This window comes from Canis lupus, chromosome 29 (assembly GCF_003254725.2).
Source record: "Canis lupus dingo isolate Sandy chromosome 29, ASM325472v2, whole genome shotgun sequence".
Taxonomy (NCBI): Eukaryota; Metazoa; Chordata; class Mammalia; order Carnivora; family Canidae; genus Canis; species Canis lupus.
In genome coordinates, this window is record NC_064271.1 from 18,963,879 (window position 1) to 18,988,920 (window position 25,042).

The 25,042-nt window shown below is 40.3% G+C and overlaps 1 protein-coding gene across 16 annotated transcripts in view; it reads left to right on the forward strand.

The window, feature by feature from the left end:
- SULF1 (sulfatase 1) overlaps positions 1-25,042 on the forward strand; it is a 175,553-nt gene that overhangs the window by 81,972 nt on the left and 68,539 nt on the right. For 13 of the 16 annotated variants that reach the window (XM_049103768.1, XM_049103766.1, XM_025477927.3 and 10 more), the window contains 3 exons: positions 11,373-11,445; positions 11,753-11,984; positions 24,671-24,910. In XM_049103768.1, coding sequence (XP_048959725.1) covers positions 11,813-11,984; positions 24,671-24,910 — 412 coding nt within the window. In that variant the 5' untranslated portion in view covers positions 11,373-11,445; positions 11,753-11,812. Of the gene's footprint in view, positions 1-9,405; positions 9,425-10,699; positions 10,924-11,372; positions 11,446-11,752; positions 11,985-24,670; positions 24,911-25,042 lie in introns of those variants that run through there. The other 3 variants (XM_025477936.3, XM_025477935.3, XM_035708229.2) reach the window with 3 other exon arrangements.

A 25,042-nucleotide genomic window follows, 5' to 3' on the forward strand; every position in this document is an offset into this window, starting at 1 on the left:
GGGGTGCTGGCAGATTCAGTGTCTGGTGAGAGCTCACATCCTGGTCCACAGATGGTCCTCTTCTCCGTGTCCTCACAGGGAAGGGGGTGAGAGACCTCTCTGGGATCCCTTTTATGAGGATACTAATCCCATTGGAGGGTTCCACCTTCATGACCTAATTACTTCCCAAAGGCCCCACCTCCTGATATCACCATATTAGGGGTTAGGATTTCAACATATGAATTTGAAGGGTATACACAAACATTCAGTCCATAACATCTTCAAACTAAGATTTCTACAGTGTGTTTTATAGATTTTGTCCTGTGTATCAACTCCATTACGTGCAGTTGCTAATCTCTCTCATATACGATCGGGTCTGTGAAGCAGTGTTCCAATGAGGATTAGCACATTTTCTGTGTGTTAGGGTGTTGCTTTTTGCTAATTTCATAAACCAGATGATGATCATTTACATGTTTTCTTTGACGTGCTTTTCAAGGATCTAGAGCTGTATGCAGAAGATCCTGAAGTGGAGGGACTGGAAATATAATCGAATCTAATCCTTTATGTTTTCACCCATGATTGAAAGTAAATACGGTTAACCCTTGAACAACTCAGGAGTTGGAGCCACCAACCTCCTGCACAGTCAAAAATCCGAGTATGACTTTTGGCTCTCCAAAAGTTTAACTACTAATAGCTTACTATTGACCAGAAGTCCTACAGATAACATAGTCAATGAACACATATGCTTTATGCTATATGTATTATATATTGTATTCTTACAATCAAGCAGGCTAGGGAAAAAATGTTATTAAGAAAATCATGAGGAAAAGGAAATACATTTACAGTACTGTATTTTTAAAAAATCTATGTATAAGTGGACCCATGCAGTTCACACCCTACATTGCTCAAAAGTCAAACTATACAATTAGAAAATAGAAAAATGATCAGGAAAAACAAACAAATCAAATCTCCAGAGATTCTCCAGGTCTGGAGGTGTTGGTAAACCAACCGCAGCCAGACTTACTCAGTAATTGTAAGAATCCAGTTGTACTAAACGACAACAGCCAATATTTTAAAATTGCCGAATGCTGTTCTCTGACACATCTTGATAATGTTTCACCATGGTGAGCCAAAAGAATGATATGCTAGAGATTCACAACTTTATAAAGAATTTCCTAAACAGTCCAAGCTCCTCGGTACGCATAGTTGCAGATATTTGCTGTGCTTTGCCTATTTGTCCATCAGTGAAAACTGTTTTAGTTTCTCCTCCATTTTTAAAAAATTTTATTTTATTTACATTCAATTAATTAACATAGAACATATTATTAGTTTCAGAGGTAGAGGTCAGTAATTAATCAGTAGCATATAACAGCCAGTGCTCATTACATCACCTGCCCTCCTTAATGTCTATCACCCAGTTATCCCATCCCCCAAACCCCCCTTTCCTCCAGCTTGTTTCCTATGGTTTGTCTCCCTCTCTGATTTCATCTTGTTTTATTTTTCCCTCCTTTTCTCTGTGCTCCTGTTTTGTTTCTTGATTTTCACATTCTCCTCCACTTTTACATACCAATTTTATATATAAATTTAAGCTCCATTCAGATAACAGGGACCATTCTTTTTTTTTTTTTTTCTTAATTAATAAGTAAACACCATCTACTTTTGTATGGAGAATATTTTTAGTAAACTTACAAATATAATTGAAAATTGCTTTCTTTTTGAGGACTCATATGAAAATCAGCCCAACTCTGTTGCATTATAATCTCTAATATCACATCAGGTTTTAATAAGCCTCCTTTTTGCAGCACACATGTGCTTAAGACTTCATGGAAACCAAATCAGTAGAGAGAAGGGATTACTTTAGATTACTTTGAAATATGCATTGTTTGAAATGGCCTCTGGTGACCAGCTTTCATGAATGGCTGATTTTACTTGTGGGGCACATCATCTGGTTTAATTATATCAGCTCCTTTGTGTGACAAGTGCCGTTCTTGTGTGTGCTGAGAAATGAAGGTTTAAAACAAAGTAGAGTAGTTAGAAAATAAATTCTGGAGGTGGAACACCATTGGGTATTTATGATCTAGATGAAATTAAAGGGACTCGTCCAACTGTAAACATCTGTTTTTAAAGAACCTCCAGTGGAAGAAAGAAAGAAAAGAAAAAGAAAGAAAGGAAAGGAAAGGAAAGGGAAAGGGAAAGGGAAAGGGAAAGGGAAAGGGAAAGGGAAAGGGAAAGGACCTCCAGTGAAAATAACATAAATTCACCCCAAACATTCATAGACAGAAATCCTAATCTCAGCCATTTCTGGAAGATTGTCTTACAAATCTGACAAATAATAGTTCAAGGTGATCATATGACTCAAATTTTTCATTCGATAAATTCTTCAGCTTAAAATGTCATAAAGTTTACTCTTTTGTAACAATAGAGCCAAACGTCAGTTTTTATTAGCTAAAATTTTTCTCAGCTTCTGCCCAGACAACAAACTAAGACAGAAGGCATATTTTAGGTTTCAAGTTTCTACAGGCCTTTGATGCGAGGAGCATCATTCCAATCAGTCAATGTTTGTGACTTTATGGTTCTAAAAATCTCCTACTGTACTCTTCACATGCTAATCAATCTGAAGACACTGATAAATCTCTGTAGGTCCAGATAATGATTTGAGGATAGGTAGATGCATTTGATTAGACAAGAAAGCCATATACCTTTTTTTTTTTTTGAATGCCATATATCTGATGGATGTCAACAAGAATAGACAATTTGCATTCATCATATGCTTTAGGCACTCATTATGGCTAAGATTAATAAATTAATTTTCCTAGATCAACCCATTAGTTACTCAATGTGTCCTCATGTGATAGTATTTTCCATGATCTCAGGCCTGAATTTCACTTGAAACCTAAGTAGAGTTGCTCTTTTTACTTGATAAATACACAGCTGTGCTTCCCAGTTGTTTAGAGGTAAGCGTACAAGTAAAGGAGAGACAAGAATCTAACCCTAGTATAAGGGATTCAGGGACATATAAAACACATGTTGAAGATGATATTGGCGTTAAAAGACTTTGGAGTCACATCTTTAGCCAGTAAGACAAAGAAATCTCAAATTAGTAGTTCCTAGTACAATTTGTGAAGGAGTATTTTTGAAATCTCAATACATGAATTAATCTGAATTTATAGATTTCTTGAAAATGTCTCTGAGCACAGGAGTTGATTTAAATATGAACATCTGATTTTTTTTAAAAGGTTCTCCTGTAAATAATACATTTGGGGGGTGGGGATTACTCTCCATATTTGGCCCTAAGTCTTCAAGAACAAGCATTGTTTTGAAATGCATATTCATCTTTCACACTCTGTTTCCCAGACTCTCTTTCTTGGTCATCACTCCGTGTGAGGCCAGCAGGATCCCTCAGAAGGAACTTGTAACTCCACTCTGCTGTATTGAAAACCTTAGAAAATGTTAATAAGCATTATATTGGTGGGGAGCTTTATGGCATAGAAAGTGGGCCAGTGGAACTCTTTTGACTGGGGCTTAATTTATTTTGTTAAGTCAGGTGTTCCTCTTTCCTCACATAGATTATAACTACAGGAAAATATCTAGAAAAACGTTTTTGAAATATAAATACAACATCTAATTGTTTTTTAAAAAATATTTTCTTCAGGGGCACCTGGGTGGTTCAGTTGGTTCAGCATCTGCCTTCAGCTCAGGTCATGATCCCGGGGTCTTGGGATTGAGCTCCACATTGAGCTCCCTGCTCAGTGGGGAGCCTGCTTCTCCCTCTCCCTTTATCCTTAACCCCCACTCATGGTCTCTCTCTCTCAAATAAATAAACAAAATATTTTTAAAAATATATTTTCTTCAACTTAAATGTATTACAAGAATTATGGAACTTTCAAATAAATTCATATTGTGATAGATTATGTACATAAGGGAAACAAACTAAAATGAAGCATGCCCCCCCAAAAATCTATAAATCTGCTAAAAAGTACATTGTTAGGATCCAGGAATGGTTGAACTTTAAGCTACAAAGACGATGTTTCTTCATTACTTGAAATATGTGTCTGTGTGCGTCTAAGTATGTTTATACACATATCTTAAGTACGAGCATGTGTGTGCATGCACACACCTGTGTGTGTGTCTGGAGAGAGAAAACAAAATAAATACAGAAGGTGCTGATGAAATCTGTTGCTTGTGGCATAGACTGTAGTGTTCAGCAAACACTTCATCTGCTCCACCAAATTTTCACCCGTCTTGTGGCTGGGTGGAGCCATGTGACAATGACAGCCAATGAAATGTTAGGTATGCTCTGAGTCACTCGCAAGTTGGAGCCATGAAAAGCTCTCCTGCAAGATTCTCCAAGTTTTGTTTCTGCCACTCCTGGTCCAAGGCAGTGACAAGACAACAGTGCCCCTGTCAGCCTGTGTCCATGCATGACTGGGCAAAGCAAAGCTTCCTGCCACCACCCTGTGACTTGTAGTATGAGTGACAAATACACTTTTATTGTTTTGAGCCATTGATAGTTGGAATTTATTTGTTATCACAACAAACCACTTCTACTAACTAATGCAATACCTCAAGATACTTAAATATAAATACACTATAGGGGAGCCTGGGTGGCTCAGTCGGTTAAGCCTCCAACTCTTGGTTTCAGCTCAGTTCATGATCTTGGGGTCGTGGGATGGATCCCTGCATCAGGTTCTGCACTCAGTGCAGAGTCTGCTGGGAATTATCTCCCTCCCCCCTTGCTCTTTCTCTCTCAAATAAATAAAATCTTTTAAATAAATAAATAAATAAATAAATGAGCCATAAATACATAACACTGAAGGCTAATTTAATAAAATTTCATGTAATAAGCCATATACTTTAAGACTTAGCTAAGATGTCTAAGACCACATTTGTAATTCTTTTTTTTTTTTGATATTGCTGTCTTTCACGAGGCTCACTTGAACTGAAATTTCCAATGCTCCCTTTCCTTTTTTTTTTTTTTTTTTGAGAACTCCAATAATCTCTTTGTTCTCACTGCCGCCACTGAAACCTAGTGACCATTATCAGACTCTTGAGACACTTCACAGCATCTGGTTGAGAAATATCAGATCCTTTTGGCTCTTTTAATAATTTTTAGACTACTCTTCTCCTTTGTTTTGCTAATTCCTATTTAAAAGAAGCTGGATAAACCTTAGTCTTGGACTTTTTGCATTCTCTATAATGCCCTTGGTTTTAGTTTCTATCTTTGTGGGGCTGAGTCTCAAAAGTACATTTCTTGCTATAACCTCTCACTTCATGCTTATCAGTGCTCCTTCTATCTATTCTCTTCCTCCCTGAGAAGACAGAGGGAAAATGTAGAAAACTTAAATTTTTTATCTCTATTTTTATGATGCAACAGACCATTGAAAAACATCTAATATAGATATGAATGAAATAAAAACAAAATCTGTTCCCCTCCCTCACCATACCCCAAGGACAACCAACGCTAACAATTTTGTGAATAGATGGCTATTCAAGGTTCCTTTCAATTTCAGGATTCACACATTGGTGGGAAAAAACAGTAGAAAGGGAGAAAGGGAAGGAAAGCAAATATTCTTGGAGGAGGATTTCATCATTTAGCCCAGTATTTCCCCAAAGGTGCTCCAGGTCAGAGATGCATGCTTTTCAGCTGTCATTGGCTGTTGGAAGAGATTTATTATTACAGAGGTATAAAAATGTTACTGCACCAGAAGGAGACTATGGTCTATCTCCTTTGCTTGGAGTTGCAATAAATTAGATCAAGAAATATGCTTTCTGGGGATTAACGGTAGATGAACTTTGCCAGCAATGAGGTTTTTGAAAAAAGAAATTAGCTCCTTCATGGTTTCATATATATTATAAAGAAGATAGCATATCCTGAAGACTTCCCCTAGAGAAAAAAAAATAATGAATGGGAAACATGAAAGCCAAACCCACCCTTAGATTGTGAGTAAATAGATTTGCCGTGGGTGGAGGGGGCAGAATGCAGATACCAGCTTCTGGCTGGTATAATCCTATTTTACTTCACTCTTAGGATAAACTAAGTGTGTTCTGGCTAAATTCAGTTTTGAATAATTGCATAATGCTGGCCTAATCTCTCTTGCTGTTTGGATTGGATGTGCTGTCCCTTTTTTTTTTTCTGCCCTAACTATGGGGTGACATTGTTTCCTACTAGAGTAATTCTTTTACCCCATCCCTGAGAGGTCTATTTCTGTGCTAAGTGGGTTGTTCTGATCTTGTCCCTCACATACTTTAGATCTGTAAGCATTCATTTGTAAAATTCTGTATTATCCTCAGATTAAAACACAAACAAACAAAATACAGGGTGTTATCACTCATCAAAAACCTCTATGTATACTAGGCATTTAGAACTTAGGACAAAAAAAAAAAAGAACTTAGGACAGTTTCAGGGTTTTAAGGGACAAAAAAAACATATATGTTTGTGAATAGGGCCAGATCTACAGACTTGGAGGTGAAAATCTGGGCTTAACTATGGTACCAGGTACATGCCAGGCCAGCAGTTCTCAAAACTTTGGGGCTCAGGATCCCTTTATAATAATAGAATTTATTGAAGACTCTCAAGAGCCATTGTTTCTGTAGCTTATAGCTACTGATAAATAGAACTAAGGTGGGCCCCTGGGTGGCTCAGTCGGTTAAGCATCTGACTTGGGCTCATGGTCTAGGGGTCCTGGAATTGAGCCCCTCAATGGGGAGTCAGCTTGTCCTTCTGCCTACCTCCCTGCTCATACTCTCTCTCTCGCAAATGAATAAATTTAAAAAAATGAAACTGGAGGATTTAAAAAATATTTTTAAATTCTTTTGAAAATAACAATAATAAATCTATTACATGTTAAATGATATATTTTGTGAAAAACAACTCTATTTTCCAAACAAAAAAAAAATATTTGTAACTAAAGCAGCATTGTTTTACATTAAAAAAAAAAAGATTTTATTTATTTATTCATGAGAGACAACACAGAGAGAGGCAGAGACACAGGCAGAGGGAGAAGCAGGCTCCATGCAGGGAGCCCAACGTGGGACTCAATCCTGGGACTCCAGAATCACACCCTGGAAGGGAGGCGGCACTAAACCGCTGAGCCACCTGGACTCCCTTGTTTTACATTTTTATAGATATTTATCTAAATAGAAGAGAGCTGGATTCTTATATCTACTTCTGCATTTAATCTGTTGAAATATATTGTTTTGGCTTAAATATAGTAATAAAATTCAGCCTCACATGGATAAGTGCTTGGAAAAGGAAAAGTATTTTAATGGCTTTTTCAGACACTTATAGGTCTCCTTTGATACTATGCCAAAACTTGACAAGTGGTGACTTCTTAACGATTAGTTGTCCCAAGTAATCTGAAACCCCATCAATGAGCTTTCATATTCTGTTTCATTAAAATCCAATGAAATTTTCATATGGCACTTTGAAATTTTTTTTTGCTTATTTATGATTTTGTAGCATTTTATTTGGTCATTTAGGAAACATTGGTTCACTGAATTATGCAAATATACTAAATGTTGGCACATTTCATTTTTCAATATCAAAAAATAACATTTGTTAATATCAACATCAATGTCACTGAAATGTTTTACATATTGGAAAGCTACCAAGTTCATGGTGGCAGATACAAGTTTTTCAAAATTCTGATTTTAGCTTGGATGCTAGATTTCTATCAGTGGCAACACATACAACAAATATTGTCAGCTGTTTTCCTTGAAATGACAGTCTCATTTCATTTATTCCTTAATAAATGTCTCCCAAATACCCAAGTCGAAATAATTCTTCCAAGTAAAAATAGCATTCCTAGAGCAAAAAAAGCAGTGGCTAGTTATGCCTCCAATTTAGTCATACAAGTGCTGTTCCTGAACTATCTCAGACCTACAGGGGCAACAAAATTTAATTAGTACAATTAGTCGTTTTACTGTTACATCTTGAATGAAACTGGGTTTGTTCTTTTTGTTTTTTTAAGTGTATGTGATGCTCTCTTTATCTGGACAAAAGCAGTTTTATCCACCAGTGCTCTTATACCATCAGTGCAAATGTCAACCAAGTGAAAAAAGCAAATGTGTCACTATTCTTATCAAAATAGTGCTGACCTCTTAGCCTCTCCCCAGAAAGGATCTCAGGGACTCCCAAAAGTCCAGGGTTACACCCTGAGACCCACCACAGTGGACAAAGCAGGACCCTTTCAGTATGTTGCCAGTCACCTCCAATACCTCAGCACCAACTGCCCAGACGGGGGACCTTGGTGAGGCCAGACATCTACCTGCCGAGGCAACGATTTCGTTTTTAGTGTTGCTCCATGAGCAAATGTGAGCTAGACTTTCCGTCCAGTTGGCTTGAAGTCTTTCTGTTGTGTTTTTTCCCCTTTATATGTGACTTGAAACTCTTAATGTCACATTTCTAGTTTGGCTTGACTGCCCTAAACAAAGCCCTAAAAAAACTTTCCACATCAACTGGCCATAGCTACAATTGGTGTTTTCATTTTAGGGCTTGAAGAAAAGGCAGCTTGTATTCTGGTCCTGATTCATGAATACAACACCGTTCCACGAGCTCACTTTGGGTGTGTGAGGAACCCCCCCACCCCTTTGCCATTTCTCTCATTTTCTACTGTTTCTCAGGACAAATTGTTAGTCTCTAAGGACACTTGTCGTCCGCCACAAAGTATCCAATTCAAACATTGCATCCTTGTCTCCTTTGTCAAGTTCTGCATTTGTCTGTCAATTTTTTTTTTTCTTCTTCTTCTTTACTTCTTTTCCTTCTGGAGCTGGAAGCCAGACAGTGAGAGGATGACAGGTTTTAAAAAGTCATTTTTGAATGAGGAATTGTCTGCGTGCAGGTTTTTCAGAATGGTGTGTTTTGTGTTTTAGTGAAGGCAGATGGGGTGAAGATAGCACGCTCCTGCTGGTCAGACCTGCCTGAAAGTCCAGTTTTCTGCACCATTCAATTTCTCCATGTTTCCATATGCACCCCCTGAATCGATAATAAACTGTGGCAGAAAAAAAAAAATTCAGGCTTCTCTGCACCTTTAACTCTGTAAAGAAGGTCACTTTAGAGGGGGAAAAACAATGCATCTCCTTGGCTGTCCCTTTTCTTCATTAGGAAACGCTTTTCAATGCAGTTCAATGTAGTTTATTCAAGGTATCATTATGGCTAATTTTCTTTTTCCTAAAGGAAGAGACAAAATAAATAAGATAAAGAAAAGAATAACCAGTAATGTTGGTTGGGTTCCAGGGAATGTTATCAGCATCTTAATTGTGAAGAATTTTCAGTTTCGTGTGTGTGGCTGATTATTTAAACTCCGAATGCTCCTGTTTGCACGACCCCAGGAGTCTGACTGTACTTTCCGGGTCACTGCTGTCAGCTGAGGCTGGCTTATTACTAGAGCGGATGCAAGCAACTCCTGCTCACTCTCCCTTCACACACCCTTGCAGACTCTGAGAGGTGAGCAAACTCTTGCTACTTAGAGGACCGACCCATGTCGGCCTGTAACTGTTTAGCCTGCTGCTGCCCTGCTGGAGACAGCCATTGTGTGACTTCTTTCTTTCCTTCTCCTGTCTTTCTTGCTTGTATCAATTTTCTCACGATTTGAAACAAATGCACAGAAACCAAACAGTCAGTGCAGAACAATTGCTGGCTTTCAGTGTTCAGCATGCACAGCAATCACTGAAATAAGCCTGAGTTATTACCAAAAAAAAAAAAAAAAAACCCAAAAACAAACCCCCCACCAAACCTTGTGTATTGACTTTCTCAGAGCCACAGGATCAATCTGAGGTGGTTGGTTTGATGCTCTGCAGATAATGCAATCAGGCTGCCTTCCTACAGCACTAGATTTTGGTTTAAAATCTATTTCTTATAGAGTGTGTCTCCCTTCCCCTCTCTCTCCCTCTCTCTGTCTGTCTTTCTCTCAAAGTAATTACAGGCTGCAGAGTGAAAAGCATTAGAAGTGTTTACAAAACAGCTCATAAAGTTTAAAATAATAGGGGTGTGTGTGTTTGTGTAAAACAAAATAATGTGTGTGGCTGGGGTAAACAGTCCACAGTCTTTCTTCTTTCTTCTCCCACTGCCCCATGTCACCCTCCAGAATTTAAGGCATGGAAATGAGTGATGGACTCCCTTTTCTTCTGCCATACAATTCTCACACTTAATTCGTTATGCTTATTTATCTGATGCCAGTTTATTGTTGCAATTCAAAATACAGACCCTCAGGTGTGTGGGGACAGAGTGGCTGACAAAGCGGGCTGCTATCTAATTAACTTTAGGGCGGCCTAAATTCCCATGCAGACGTTCCCTCATGACATCCAAAAGAAAGATTTTTTTTTTTTTTTTTTTTAATGAGCTTGCTATCACAAGTCCAAGAGAAACGCTTTCAGCAGGTTGGTGCTCTAAAGTGAAAGGGGCATTCTTCTAACCCTTTCAAAGGTCTCCTCTTGGGCAGATTTGCAAAGATTTTGCAGCCCTCCCCTCCAGATCTTTTTTATTTATTTATTTATTTATTTATTTATTTATTTATTTATTTATTTATTTAAATGTGGAAGGGTAGCCTGTAACCCCCAGCTTCAGAGCCAATCAATCATTTTGCTTTGCAGGTTTAGATGTGCTGCGGCAAAACCTCGGTGCTGGCGGCGCTGCGCCAGGTCCCGATAATAGTGAGGCTGGGCTGACAGTTGAAGGAGGGCTCTGTCCCCTTAGGCGCTGGCGCGCGGAGGACACGGGCCGGACGGAGGGACAAGCCTCGCCCGGAGGAAGCGCCCCTTCCCCTGGTGATTGATGAAGGACAGTTAGGAGCTTTTCGGGGGCTGGGAGAGGTTGCCCTCCCAGTCATTTACTATGAAGTCTTTGTCAGCAGAAAGAACTCTCCTGGGTAGTGAGTGACATAATGCAGATGACAAATGACAGCCTTGCATTTTCTTCTGCTTGATAAATACTCAGTGTCTGTGCAGGTGAGTCAGCGCCCCCCCCCCCCCAGCACACCCCCTCGTGCCAGCCGCTCCCCGGTTCTAAGTACCCTGCAATCCTACTGTGGTCTCACAGGTGCCGATGGCTCCCCCTGGTCAATCTCGAGTTTTCTGGGGGATGCTTAAGGTACTGTCAGAGTGTGAGCAGGGATGGCACCCCTGTCCCCACTTTAGGGAGCTCACTGAGAAATGAAGATATTGTTGGAGTCATTTTTAGCAGTTCTGAATATTGTTTTCTTCTGTTTCTCCCTTTTGGAGTACAGTGTGTGTGTGTGTGTGTGTGTGTGTAGATCTGAATACACACACACGTATCATATGCCATTTTAAGAGACGACTTCAGACCAAAATCTGTATCAAGATCCTTGACTGAAAAAAAAAAAAAAAAAAAAAGATCCTTGACTGACGTTTCCTCTGTATTTCTTCTCCCCCTCTAGGCCCCCATCTGCAGATGTTCTGAACACCTCTGGGTACAGGAATTGATCATTCAACCAGGATACCTAATTCAAGGTATTAGCTCCTGTCGGGAGGCTTTTTACATTTGAGCTCTGTGTTGGAAATTATATTTTGGCAATGAATTTTGACATGGGAAAAGTTGGAATGAGAATAAAGGACATAAGTGAATTTGCAAAATAATCAAGTGCTTAAAATCCTCCCCAGCGCCCGTGAGGGTTTGCCACTTGTGACTCATGTGCAGCCCTCTCTCCAATAGCTCCTGTGCCAGCTCTCCCTTAGTTGTAGCCCTTTCTCTGCAACTGTGTTTGGGGTTTGGATTTCATTTTCCTCTCCCCCTCTCCTTTTCTCTCTGACCGCCCAGACCTGCAGAAACCAGGAGGCTGAGACGTCTTGTCGGTTTTGTGACCTTGGACCCAACACAATGAAGTATTCTTGCTGTGCTCTGGTTTTGGCTGTCCTGGCCACAGAACTGCTGGGGGGCCACTGTTCCACTGTCAGATCCCAGAGGTTCAGAGGACGGATACAGCAGGAACGAAAAAACATCCGACCCAACATTATTCTTGTGCTCACCGATGATCAGGACGTGGAGCTGGGTGAGATGCTGGATTTTTCACTTGTTAGTCTCTTTTGCTCGAATGATTCGCTGACCTTTCGCCTGATCAGTAACACCGAGGGAACGTTTGGGGGTTTGGCTCTTAGCGAGAGGCTCTCAATCAGCAACCTGAGTTTATAAAATGAACTTGTATTGATTATCAGGCATTCGGGTTTTGTTTCATCATTACTTTTCTGGTCTTGGCTGTTTGAAACATCCTGGGGAGGGGCCTAGAATCATAGGAGGATGGAAGAAAAAGAGCAAGTGAAAATACTACAGGAGTCAAGGATTCGACTGTGCACCTGAGAAGCTCTTGCTCAAGAAATTTTTTTAAATATTTGGGCAAAATTGCTTCCAAGAGTATGATGTTATGGCTGTAATTCTATGCCATGTATATGAACATAGATATTATTATTCTCTCTTAACAGTTATTATTATTAAAGGGAATGATATAGTCACAGCTTGTGGTAATTGTTAGATATTGAAAGTTGCAGTATCCTATGTACCTTCTGGTGATAATTCATTACTACCACCTTAGAGATGATGCTTTTCTGAAGAATTAGAAAAAATGGGCCAATTTCAGAACACTCGGAAAGCCTGCCAAATTCTGGTGGGTCCAGCTGAGCTTTTATCTGATTCAGTTGCTTATCTTCTCACTTTCTTTAATAGCCCAGCTCTGTGGTCTTGTCTGTAAGTCTAGGTATGACCTTCCATGGTACCTTAGGACAGATAAAAAGCTTGTCCTTAGAAATTGTCACCAGCACTCATTTTCATTCCTAGAACCAAATTCCTCACTCTCGGGAATCGCTGAGCTGGGCTTACCCATCACACTCAATCTGGTATCTTTTACACTTAGTGCTAGCAGAGCATGCTGGGCTTCCTTACAGAGCTCCCCTGGGTCTAGTTCTTAAGGATAAAACCCTCCATGGTGGAAGTTGGTCTTCATGGAACGAGATTGGAATTTCCAGTTTGAAACTAAATCATGGAATCCCAACAGAGTTAACCCCCAGTTTAGCTGGAAGCACACACACTAAAAACCAGCAGCAGGTAATGATTGTTGAAGTTGACCTGCAGAGTCTGCTGTCTCTCACTTCACTTTTTAAATAAGAGCATTGATTTTCAGGCAACATGCCCAAATGTAGTCTCGGAGGCATACGACTTAGTATGTATGTAGTTTACGGTTTAACTTTTCATTTAAATAGAGAGCAAGTAAAAATGAAGTGAACATGTTTGGATTCACCTGCTTTAACATCTCTTATATCCACCCCTTTCACTACTGCCATGATCTCCAGACCATTCTCTCACCTCCTAGTTTTTCCCTGATAGTCACCTGACCCACCTGTCTCCCATAGACTTGATTTATCTATTCTTCACTCCATGACTAGAGTTATCATGCAAGTATCTGATCAGGTCTCTTCTGCTTAAAACTCCCCATGGTTTCTCTTTGGCAAGAGGATTAAGAAACTCTCTTCTGTAGGCAAATGAGCTCTGGGCCATCTGGCCCCTGCCTATATCTATGGGACTATTCCCTTTTTTCCCACTTTTGCTCAGTGCTTCGTGGAAATTACTTACATATCCTTGAAGGTAAGGTGTCTGTCTGGTAGTTTCATCTCCGTCACCTATATTTCATGCCTTTGTACATCTTGTCTCCACTGTCTTTCCCCCTCTCTCCAGCCCTACTTATTCTTCGTGACCCAGTTCAGTTGCCTTGCCCTTGGGGGTCTTTCTTCACCAAAACCATTCTCTCTTCCCAGCAAAGTGGATGGACCTTTCCTTTGTACCACCTTGGACATGCCTCCAGCATGGCCCTTAATCCATCATGTGCTTCCATATTTGTCTCTTCCACTGGCCTGAGAGTGAGGTAGTGTTTTGTTCATGTTGCGTTCCTGATACTGGGACCATGTTGGGAATATAGTAGGTGCTAAAAAAATTCCAAGTGGACCTACAGGGGCCTGACAAAGCTAACAAAAATATCAGAAGTGAATACAAGTATCTGTCATAATCTACCTCTTCAATATAGTGTTCTTGCCCTTAAAATAAATTAAGGACTTATTTGACAAATTTATTTTTAACAGAATTCAAAACTTCACCTTTTAGTTTCACCCTATAGTTAGTTAATTCATCCAGTAAATATTTACTGAGCAGTCACTAAGTACTGGCTTCTGTTGGAAGCATGCGGGTACGATAGATACAACTATAACGGATACAACATAGACGGGTATGTATGTACTTCCTATGTAGTTGTCTCTACCTCCTTCCTTGATTTTCTAGCCAGATACATGCTAAGTATTGGCTCATTTAATCTTCATGATAACTTTATGAAGTAGTTGCTCTTACTCTCTTCAATTACTGCATAAGTAAAATGAGACTTAGAGAAGTCATGTAAGCTGTGATGAACTTACTAGTCCTAGGTTCACCATAGGAACCAGTTAGGACTAGGTCTCCACCGCTGACATTTAACCATGATGCTTTCCATCAGTCCTTCACCAAATATTTATTGAACCTTTCCTAAAAGCACACTGCACATGCATAGCAATGTTCTAGGTTCTAAGAGAGAGATAACAGAAGCATAAGATGGGTCTTATTATTTCATCGGCAAAACACAGTGATGAACCACAGTGAACCCGTGAGGTAGAAGACTTTAGAAGATACCTCCTTTCTCTGCCCTAACAATTATGCTGTCTGTAGTGGACACTGTCTGGTGAAGACTTTTACCTTGTCTCCTCTAAGAGTCTCAATAATCCTTCTTGAGCCTAACTGCTCTAGACTTCAGTTGTTTTTTGTCCACTTATTTTTACCATCCTAGCCATTTTTAAGTGTGCAGGTCGGTAGTGTTCAGAACATTCACATTGTTATGCAATTATTGTCCAAAACTCTTCAGCTTACAAAGTTAAAATTCTATACCCATTAAACAATAACTCCCATACCCTGGTAACCACCATTCTACTGCCTCTGTGAATTTGACTGTTGTAGGTACGTCACATAAGTGAAATTATGCCACTTAAGATAAAGACAAAGTGGTTTTTTTGTGTGTGTGTGACTGACTCATTTCACTTAGACTAATACCCTTCCTCAAGGCTCATCCATGTTATAGCCTGTATCTAAATTTTCTTCCTTTTGAAGGCTGAATAATATTCATTGTATGTATATACCACATTTTGTTTATTCATCTATTAATAGAAGTTTGGGTTGCTTCACTTTTTGACTATTGTGAATAACGCTGCTATGACCATAAGTGTTTAAATATCTCCTTAAGACCCTGCTTTCAATGCTTTGGGTTAAATACCAAGAAATGGATTTGCTGGATCATTTGATAATTCTATTTTTAATTTTTTGAGGAACCGTCATTTTATTTTCCATAACAACTGCACCATTTTACATTCTTACCAACAGTGCACAAGGGTTCCAATTTCTCCACATCCTTGCCAACATGTGTTCTTTTCTGGCATTTTGTTTTTGTTTTTATAATACCCATCCTAGTGGATATGAGGTGGTATCTCATTGTGGTTTGATATGGTTGGATTTCGTCTTGTTTTTTTACTTCCATGTAATTATGCTTGCCAAATGCATAAATAGACTAGGATAGCAAAACTATTTGCACCTGTAATACTGCAGGCAATTTTGGCTACTGTACCTCCAGAAAGATATAACAGACTTAGAAAAGGCTTAGAAGAACAATGACAAAAATTGTAATAGGATGCTTTTCTTTTGGGGGAAAGAATAAAACTATTCTACTTCTTTGTCTGGAAAGACAAAGACTGAGAAGGGCCATAATCAGAGTTTATTAATTTAAGCTCAGAAAGAAAGCTCTTACTCAGTAGGAATGGAGGCCAAACTTTGAGGACAAATAAAATAAACTAGTACTTTGTGAAGGGAATAAGACACATAAGGAATTCATTAATAAAAGTGCTAGAACCTTGCATATTATCTTTTTCTGAAGAACATTCCTTCTCATTATTGCACTTGTTTTCATCCCACCCAAGTTGAATGGATAGGACAAAGATCGTTATCCCAGGAGAAAAGTTAATCTGTAGAAAGGTGAAATGACATAACCACTAGTCCTCTTCTGGATTTACTTGTCGCACAACTAAAAAGGTAGCTTAGGTTGTGTCTATGCCTGTAAATAGTTCAGGTTTTTAGACTATATTAATAGGTGGAAGATTTACACTTTTTTTTTAAAGCTAGAAAAACACACAGACACTGGAGAAGAAGGAACAGTAACCAAGAATATCAATATCCATATTTTGTCTTAAAAGTTGAAAACTACATCTGGACCAATTATCATCAAATATTAAACTTTCTTAAAAGCTTAAATTTAAAAGCTTAACATTTAAAAATACGAAAGCTAGGACCGCCTTTGCTGCATCCCAAAGGTTTTGAACAGTTGTGTTTTCATTTTCATGTGTTGTCATGAATTTTGTTTTAATTCTTCTTTAATTTCCTGATTGACCCATTCATTCTTTAGTAGGATGCTTTTTAGCCTCCATGTATTTAAGTTCTTTCCAAGTTCCTCTTGTGACTGAGTTCAAGTTTCAAAGCACTGTGGTCCAAAAACATGCAGGGAAGTATCCCAATCTTTTGGTGCAAGTTGAGACCTAATTTGTGACCCAGTATGTGATCTATATAAATATAATGGAATACTATTCAGCCATCAAAAACAATGAAATCTTGCCATTTGCAACGATGTGGATGGAACTAGAGGGTATTATGCTAAGTGAAATTAGTCAGAGAAAGACCATTATCTATCACATGATCTCACTCATATATGGAATTTAAGAAACAAACCAGGATCATAGGGGAAGGGAGGGAAAAATAAAACAAGACAAAATCAGAGAGAGAGAGACAAACCATAAGAGACTCTTAATCATAGGAAACAAACTGAGGGTTGCTGCAGCAGGGCAGGAGGGTTAGGGTAACTGGGTGATCGGCATTAAATAGGGCACGTGATGTAATGAACACTGGGTGTTATATAAGACTGATGAATCACTGACCTCTACTTCTGAAATCAATAATACATTATATATTAATTAATTGAATTTAAATAAATTTTTAAAGTAAAAAAAAAATCCAGTAAAAAAATAAACCTTATGAAAGAGAAAAAAATAAAATTATTAAAGCTAGGAGACACATTATTCTAGTATTTTCCTGCACTTAAGGTATTTTATAAGCCAAAAAAGAACACAATCAAAAGTGCTTGTGGAACTCCCCAAACTTTCTGAGACTAGAGTCAAAGAAATTAGGCTCTAAATCTTTCCAAAAGGATCCCTTGGTGCCACTCTGAGGAACAAAATGTGGAGCTGATCTGACTCAATGTGGCATTTGTTAAATTCTTAAGAAATTGGGCTGGCCCATTGCTTCTTTCAGATCATGCATGGAATTAAGAAATACATAATACTTTGTTTCTTTAAATCACAGGTCACAACTGGGATCTATAGTACTGAGCCAGCCCACAGATGTGTTTTGCTTGACCAACATACTTTTTTAAAATTAAGACAACATTTTAAAAATCAGACGATTTCATGTTAAAAAAAAATCAAGATTCTGACTTTTTTTGAAAATCTAGAACTATAAGACTTTGCATTCCTATGAGACCACAGCCAGGTTGACGCTTAAAGAAGAATCCAAGTGCCCCACTAGATGGAGCATGTCCTTGGGTCCTCATGGCTCCCACCACTCTCCATTGCACCTCAACATTTAGGCCAAGGAGCAGTTGCCATTTACCATCATGCCCCTACTGCTGTTTTTCTCATGTTCAGGAACAGCACTATACACCCACCTCTCTATCAAATGTGAAAAACAGAAAAGATAAAAGCTCCTTGATTTTTCTTTTTTTTTTCTTAAAGATTTTATTTATTTATTCATGAGAGAGACAGAGAGAAGGGCAGAGACATAGGCAGAGGGAGAAGCAGGCTCCCTGTGGGGAGCCTGATGTGGGACTTGACCCCCGGACCGCAGGAACATGCCCTGAGCCGAATGCAGACATTCAACCACTGAGCCACCCAGGCGTCCCATTTGTCTCCACTTTTAATGGCCTGTTGCTCTTTAGGAGAAAAAAATGACTCTTGGTGTCCTGGAGACATTCTAGACAGGTTTATTATCTTCTTCGTGGTCTCTTCTCCAATCTTGCCTCCTCTGTTTGGCTTTCGCTGAAATGCCTGGGATTTTTTCCCCTCCAATCCCATTGTTTTGCTAGAAAAAAAGGTATATTCTTTTATTTTGTTATTTTTTCTTTATGCTTTCAGAATTAAAATATTCAATTGATCAATAGAGCCATTTTTAATATTGGAAGTATCATTGTTTAAGTTTTCATACTTTACTATAACAATAACCGTTGGTGGGAGAAGATAGTAATAGAATACAGATGTATTTAGTACAGGCCATTTACGTATTTAAAGCATTAAGCATAGCTTATCATAAAATGATGACATCTAGAAACAACCCTGTACAATTAATAAGAGTTATGCTTGCTTGTCTATTGCTCAAGGAGGCGTGTCTCTCTAGGAAACCAGATATATTTGAATCTCACATGCCTAAAGTTTCCTTAAGAGATGACGATGGCAATATTTATGTGTTGGATTTCTGGTTTTGTGAGTTTTTCCAGACATGAAAACTTTTAATGTTTGGGGATACCTGGGTGGCTCCGTGGTCGAGTGCCTGCCTTCGGCTCAGGGCGTGATCCCAGGGTCCTGGGATCAAGTCCCGCATCGGGCTCCCTGCAGGGAGCCTGTTTCTCCCTCTGCCTATGTCTCTGCCTCTCTCTGTGTGTCTCTCATGAATAAATAAATAAAATCTTTAAGAAAAAAAAAAGAAGAAAAAACTTTAATGTTTGACAGTATAAAACATTGAATAATCAAATGCTAAGATACTTGAATCAAGAAAGGTGGGGATCCCTGGGTGGTGCAGCGGTTTGGCGCCTGCCTTTGGCCCAGGGCGCGATCCTGGAGACCCGGGATCGAATCCCACATCGGGCTCCTGGTGCATGGAGCCTGCTTCTCCCTCTGCCTGTGTCTCTGCCTCTCTCTCTCTCTATCTCTCGAATAAATAAATAAAATATTAAAAAAAAAAAAAGAAAGGTAAAGTCTTGTAAAGTTTGACATGTAAATGAAGTAATTCAAACTCTCTGTGTCATTTTGGAAAAGTCATTCAGAGAAGTTGGACATCTTTCTCCCTGCTGACCTTTTTCACGCAGATGATGTGAGAATAAATGAGTTGGAGTGTGTAGAATGATTTAAATTCCTGGCCACGGTTCCATCCGGTCTTAGTAACCTATCCCATACTCCATCATCCAAAGTACTGTTCCCAGAACCTTGATTTTTAAAAAATATTCCCGTGAAATTGCAAACGTGGTGGGTCTTGCAGGGTTCCTGAAGAGTGCCACTTCTCTGCTCCCGGTCATTGCTGACCTAGCTGATCGCGGTTACAGTGCAGACGTCCCCAGTCCCCACCTGGAGCTCTGGCGCTGGGACAGCTTTTCTTGGCAGACTTAGGACTCAGCTGTGGCCTGGGCCATCTCTGTGCTCCAGCCAGGCCCATCAGCAGTGCCTCCCCACCAGCTACTGGACCCAATTACAGTCACTTCATAGCATCCTTGTCAAGCTTCGACCTCCAAGGACAATTTTAAATGATAATGAAGTCAGGCTTCTTGCACAAGGGGAGGTAGGGAAATTGTATGTGGAGGGGGAGAGAACTGATGTTTTTAACTATCAGCCAGCATTAACATTTTAAGTCTTAAAACATAGAAATGATCACTGACCTCCATCTCCTGAACAGACTATAAGAGAGTAGCATAGACTGGATGGCTGAGTGGCTTATAAACACCAGCCATTTATTTCTCATGGTTCTGGAGGCTGGGAAGTCCAAGATCAAGGTGCCTGCAGAGTCAGTGCCTGGTGCGAGCCTGCTTCCTGGCTTATAGATGGCTGTCTTTTTTTTTTTTTTTTTTAAGATTTTATTTATTTATTCATGAGAGAGAGAGAGAGAAGCAGAGACATAGGCAGAGGGAGAAGCAGGCTCCCTGCAGGGAGCCTGATGTGGGGCTTGATCCCGGGACTCCAGGACCATGCCCTGTGCCAAAGGCAGGTGCTAAACCGCCAAGCCACCCAGGGATCCCCTAGATGACTGTCTTATTATGTGTCTTCACATGGCAGGAGGGGCCAGAGAGCCTAGTGGGGTCTCTTGTATAGGGACATTAGCCCATTCATGAGGGCCTCACCTTCTAATTCACCTCCCAAAGGTCCCACCTCCTAACACCATCACCTGGGTCGTTAGGTTTCAACATACACATTTGGCGGGGGTTGGGGGGACACAAATACTCAGTCTCTGGCAACTTGTTTACTCTTATTCCTGCTTTTGGAATTCAGATGTAGATTACAGACAGCGGGATGAAAAAGGAGAAAATTAATGTGGTGGGTTGAGGTGAGCACAGAGTGACATCCCAGCCCCACTGACCACACGCCTTGCGTGAGGTGCTCTAATAGCGTTATGCCATTTGAACCCTGTGATCTAGCTGGGGAACAATTCCTAGCTCCATTTTACAGTTGAGACATGGGACCAAAAGAGAGGAGGTGACTTGCTCAAGGTGATCTATACCAAAATCAAGATGTTTCCCAGAAGTTCACGTTCAGGGCTCTTTCTCTTTTCGTTCTTATCCTCCTAAGCCCTGCCTTGTGAATCTTGTTATAGGAGTCTTTGGCCTTAAGCTTCTTATCATTCCTGTGAAATAATCATTCTAATAATTGAGAATCAGCACAGTTGGTGTTTTAGGCACCGAAGTCCTGAAACTCAGAGCGGTGAGCAGCTGCACCTTAAAACAAAACTGAGCTCTTCCACCAGTGAGGCAGGACATCATCCCATTCATCCATCTCAACAGCTGTAAGTGCAAAATGGTGAATTTCATTACAGAATAGCTTAGGGAAGAGTTTCCCAATGAAAAGCCAGTATTGCAATGTCAGTGGTGAGGGAGGCAGTACAAGGCCATGAAAAAAAGAAGTGTTTTGTGCTTTCCTTCCTCTTGCATATTAACTCAGCTCGAAGGGGTAGGGTCCCTATGCTCCATCATCTGCGGAGAACCCACCAAGATCAAGGGCGGCATCTCACACTAGGGTGGCTGTCAGTGATGAAGACAGACACGTCTGCAGGCCCCCTCAGCCCTCGCTGGGCCTGAGCTACTGAGAATCACATCAGCCCTTGAAGAGAGGGCGGGCGGGAGGCAGGCGTTTCTGTGAGTCAATGTCTCCTCTAAGAGGCTAGATGAAGTGAAATATCAGACTGTGGAAAGTAAGACATCTCTTGACTATGAGCAGACACCTTTTCTGTTTCTCAGTCTTGAAAATGTCAATGTCACAGCCAGTACTCAGCTTTGATGGAGCTTAAGAGCATGGTCTATGGAGCAGATTGCCTGCATTTGCTTCCTGGCTTTGCTACCTAGGGTACATGTGGCCCTCAGAATGTTATTTAGCCCATCGGGCCCTCAGTTTTAGCATCTGTGATATTTATATGGGAATAATAGATTAAGAGCATCTGCTACGAAGGTGTATCATCAGGATTAAATGAGTTGCAGGTGTGACACTCAGAAGAGAACTGGGCTGAGAGTAAGCAGGACATAGATGTATCTGATTCCTTTCTGCAGCATCTTACAGCCTCGGGAGTGGGCTGAGCTACTTAGGGGCACCTGCTAAAGTCTCTCTCGGCTCTAGGCTTCCCAGCCTCTGTGTCCAACCTGGAATACTTCTCTTGAGTGTGAGTGTGGGCCATGGACAGGAAGCAGCAGGCTCACCAGGGAGCTTGTTAGAAGTGTAAATTCTCTGGTGCCTCCCCAAGTCTTCTTAATCAGCATCTCAGGGCGGGCTCAGAATTCTGATGTAACATGCTCTCCAAGTGATTTTTAAGTTGGAGGAACATTGTTTCAGGATCTTCTCTTTACTGAGAAACTTTCAGGAATCCCGATGGTGGGGCTGCAGTGGTCACCACGGTGACTCCGAGGACCAAGTGTCCTCATCAATCCCTTTGATTTGGGGACTGCTTAGAATTTGGATAGATTGTTTAGGACCTTGACATGATCAGCTTAGTTAATTGAAAGAGTGGCATTTAGAATGGGAGGGGAGCCCTTACTGATGCAAGTCCAGATTGTGAACTAGGCTAAGGCTTAGGGACAGTTTGTAGATTATTTGACCTTAGATCAGATTTCCATCTACCATCCCATATTTGCAGTCCAGATGAGTCTGTAAACAGGAGATTGCAGGTAACTCAGGACCTTGGAGGATGGTTTCCAGTGCTGCTTAGTTATCAGCTAAGGCTCATAAAGGAAATTGACAGCCCATTCTCTGTAATAAAGAGTGTAGTAGGCGAAGTAGCGTTTGCTGGGTTTTCCCAATATTTGAGATACTACACAAAGGAAGCACTGCAGAGATGTAAAGAGGAGGGGGGAATAAGTGAATAGACGTGACCATTTAGCTCTCTCCCCACTACCATGTCTCTATCCATCTATTTATCTCCATCTCCAGGATATTTCCCCTGTATGATCAATAAATATAAAACACATTTCTGAAATGGACTTCCTTGATCTTCTACAGGGCATATGGCTTTATAGTTACTTCTTGAGCAACAGCAAAACCATTACTTTTCCAGTTTCTTCCTGTGCTGAAAACATGAAGGCATTAGTCAACTCATTACCTTCGGATGCATTACAGCGTCTCTTGGATCTGCTTCTTAGAGGCTCCCTCTATTTTAGAGGCACAATCCAGTTCAAGTCCATATTGCCTCGTGGCCTGATGGCTTCAGCGACCTCTCGGCTGTAACCTTGATGAACCAGCCTATTTCCTCCTCAGTGCACGTACCTCCATCCCCCGTTGCCACAACAACAGCCCTCGAAGACTTTTTCCTTATCAAGTCATTCATGCCTTTGACAAAGAACCTATTCTGCCTTTATTTTGGCCATTCTATCAAATCCAAATATCTCTGCCCAGGCTTGAAGCCACTCTCTAACTCTACCTCTTACATTTCGGCAAGAGAATTCCTCACAGTCTTTTTCATTCTATAGGAAATCAGTGTACTGTATTCATCCCTCTACTTCTCCCACGTCCAGAGCACGCACATACCATCCTCTCCCACGTGTGCCACTAACACACTTCGCCCATCTTTTGTTTTTCTTCCTGCACCCCTTCCATTTGTCCTCATCTCTTGTTTCAGAACTCTTATCAAACACCCTGTTCAGTCCTCTCTAACCTTATTTGTACCACTACTGCTATCTCCACACTCTTATGTTGCTTTGCAAATATCTCCAAGTGATTTCTCTATGTAGGGTCTCGTCTAGATAGTTTACTGCTAAAGACCAAGGCAGCAGAGAATTTTCCATTTCTTTTGTTAATGCTACACTTGGGGGAGCAGCCCAGAGTGCTGAGGTTGATAGAATGTTCAGCATGAAGTGGGCACTCACTACATGTTATTCACCAATTACAAAAAGGTTGCTTGATCCCCCGAAGACAACCAGAGGAGTAAAAGCAGTTAGGAATCCTCCTAACTGAAGCCTATTTTAGGGAGCTCTAATGAGACCCAATTAGAAACCTTCCTCCTGCTTTCATATGTTTCATGTGAACAGGAAAAGCTAATACGTGAAAAAATCAGGCTAACTGTGGCTTTTTGGACCATTGCACGCTTCTCTTATGCTCTGAATGCTTGCCTGGTTTGCATTACGATTTCCTTCCTTGCTGGAAAACTGCATAGTCTTTCTCCCTTTCTTTGGAAGAAGTGGGACCTGTTGGAAATGTGAGGCTCCAGGATTCAAATGCAATGGGCTTGGCTGGAGTGCTCTGTAGTGCATTTCTTGACAAGTCCTGAAAAGACTATTGAATTCTAGCCTGTGCTTTTTTTTTTTTTTCCTGCAGTATTTGGATGTGTTTCAGCTGCAGTGTTTGGCTGGATAGAGTAATCGAAGTAGTTTTTTTCTTCCTCAGCAATCTTATGTTACAATTTCATCCTTTGCAGTCAAAATGGAATATTTTACTCTATGCAAATACTTTTGAGTGCAATAGAATCATAGCTCTTTTCATAAGCGAACGATCTATCTTTTAATATTACACGTAAACAGGTGAAAATATAAACTGGCAGTGCTCTCCTGGTAGAAAAACTGGCAGGTATTTGGTGACTTTGCTAGAGGATACCAAGTTACAATGAAGATTTTTTTTTTTTTTTTAATTAAAGACAGGCATTTTGGAGGGACTTTTACTTAATAGGAAAAAAATAGTTTTCCTCTTCAGTTTCATACAATTAAAACACTAGAGTTAGTAACCTCTGTGATGTCATAAGCATTGTGCACATGTGGTGGGTTGGAGTTTTGATGCTCTGTGTAACAGGCTCTTGTTCCCTGGTAATCTTCAGAAAGCTGCTGGGCTTTGAATTTGCTCCATATCTAAAATTCTAGCTTTAATTATCAGATTAGCCTGCATTTTTTTCTTTGTGAGTAAGGAGAAGAGAAGCTGAAATGTGTTTATTATTCTGCAAAATGCTTGAGATGGTCGGATCCCAAATGTTTAATTTTGTTCTGGAAATGAGAGCTGTCAAATTATAGACTCCTTCAAGCCAACGGAGGGAAATTAATAAATCAAGGGAATAGAGTCACTGAGTGACACGGCATAAATGGGTGTTCGTGTGGTGCGCTCTGCTAAACAATGCTGGAATTGTGCCTTCCAGGGTCCCTGCAAGTCATGAACAAAACAAGAAAGATTATGGAGCACGGGGGGGCCACCTTCACCAACGCTTTTGTGACTACCCCCATGTGCTGCCCCTCCCGGTCCTCCATGCTCACCGGAAAATATGTGCACAACCACAATGTCTACACCAACAATGAGAACTGCTCTTCCCCTTCATGGCAGGCGATGCACGAACCTCGGACTTTTGCTGTATATCTTAACAACACTGGCTACAGAACAGGTAAAGTTAGTGGACCTCCTTGCCCATGAACCTCTGGTGGTACTTCTTAGATACAGAAAAATGCCTCGTGTAATGAAGTATGTAAGGTTCCAGTAAATGGAAGTAGTGTAGGCTTTTCTCTTCTATTTCAGT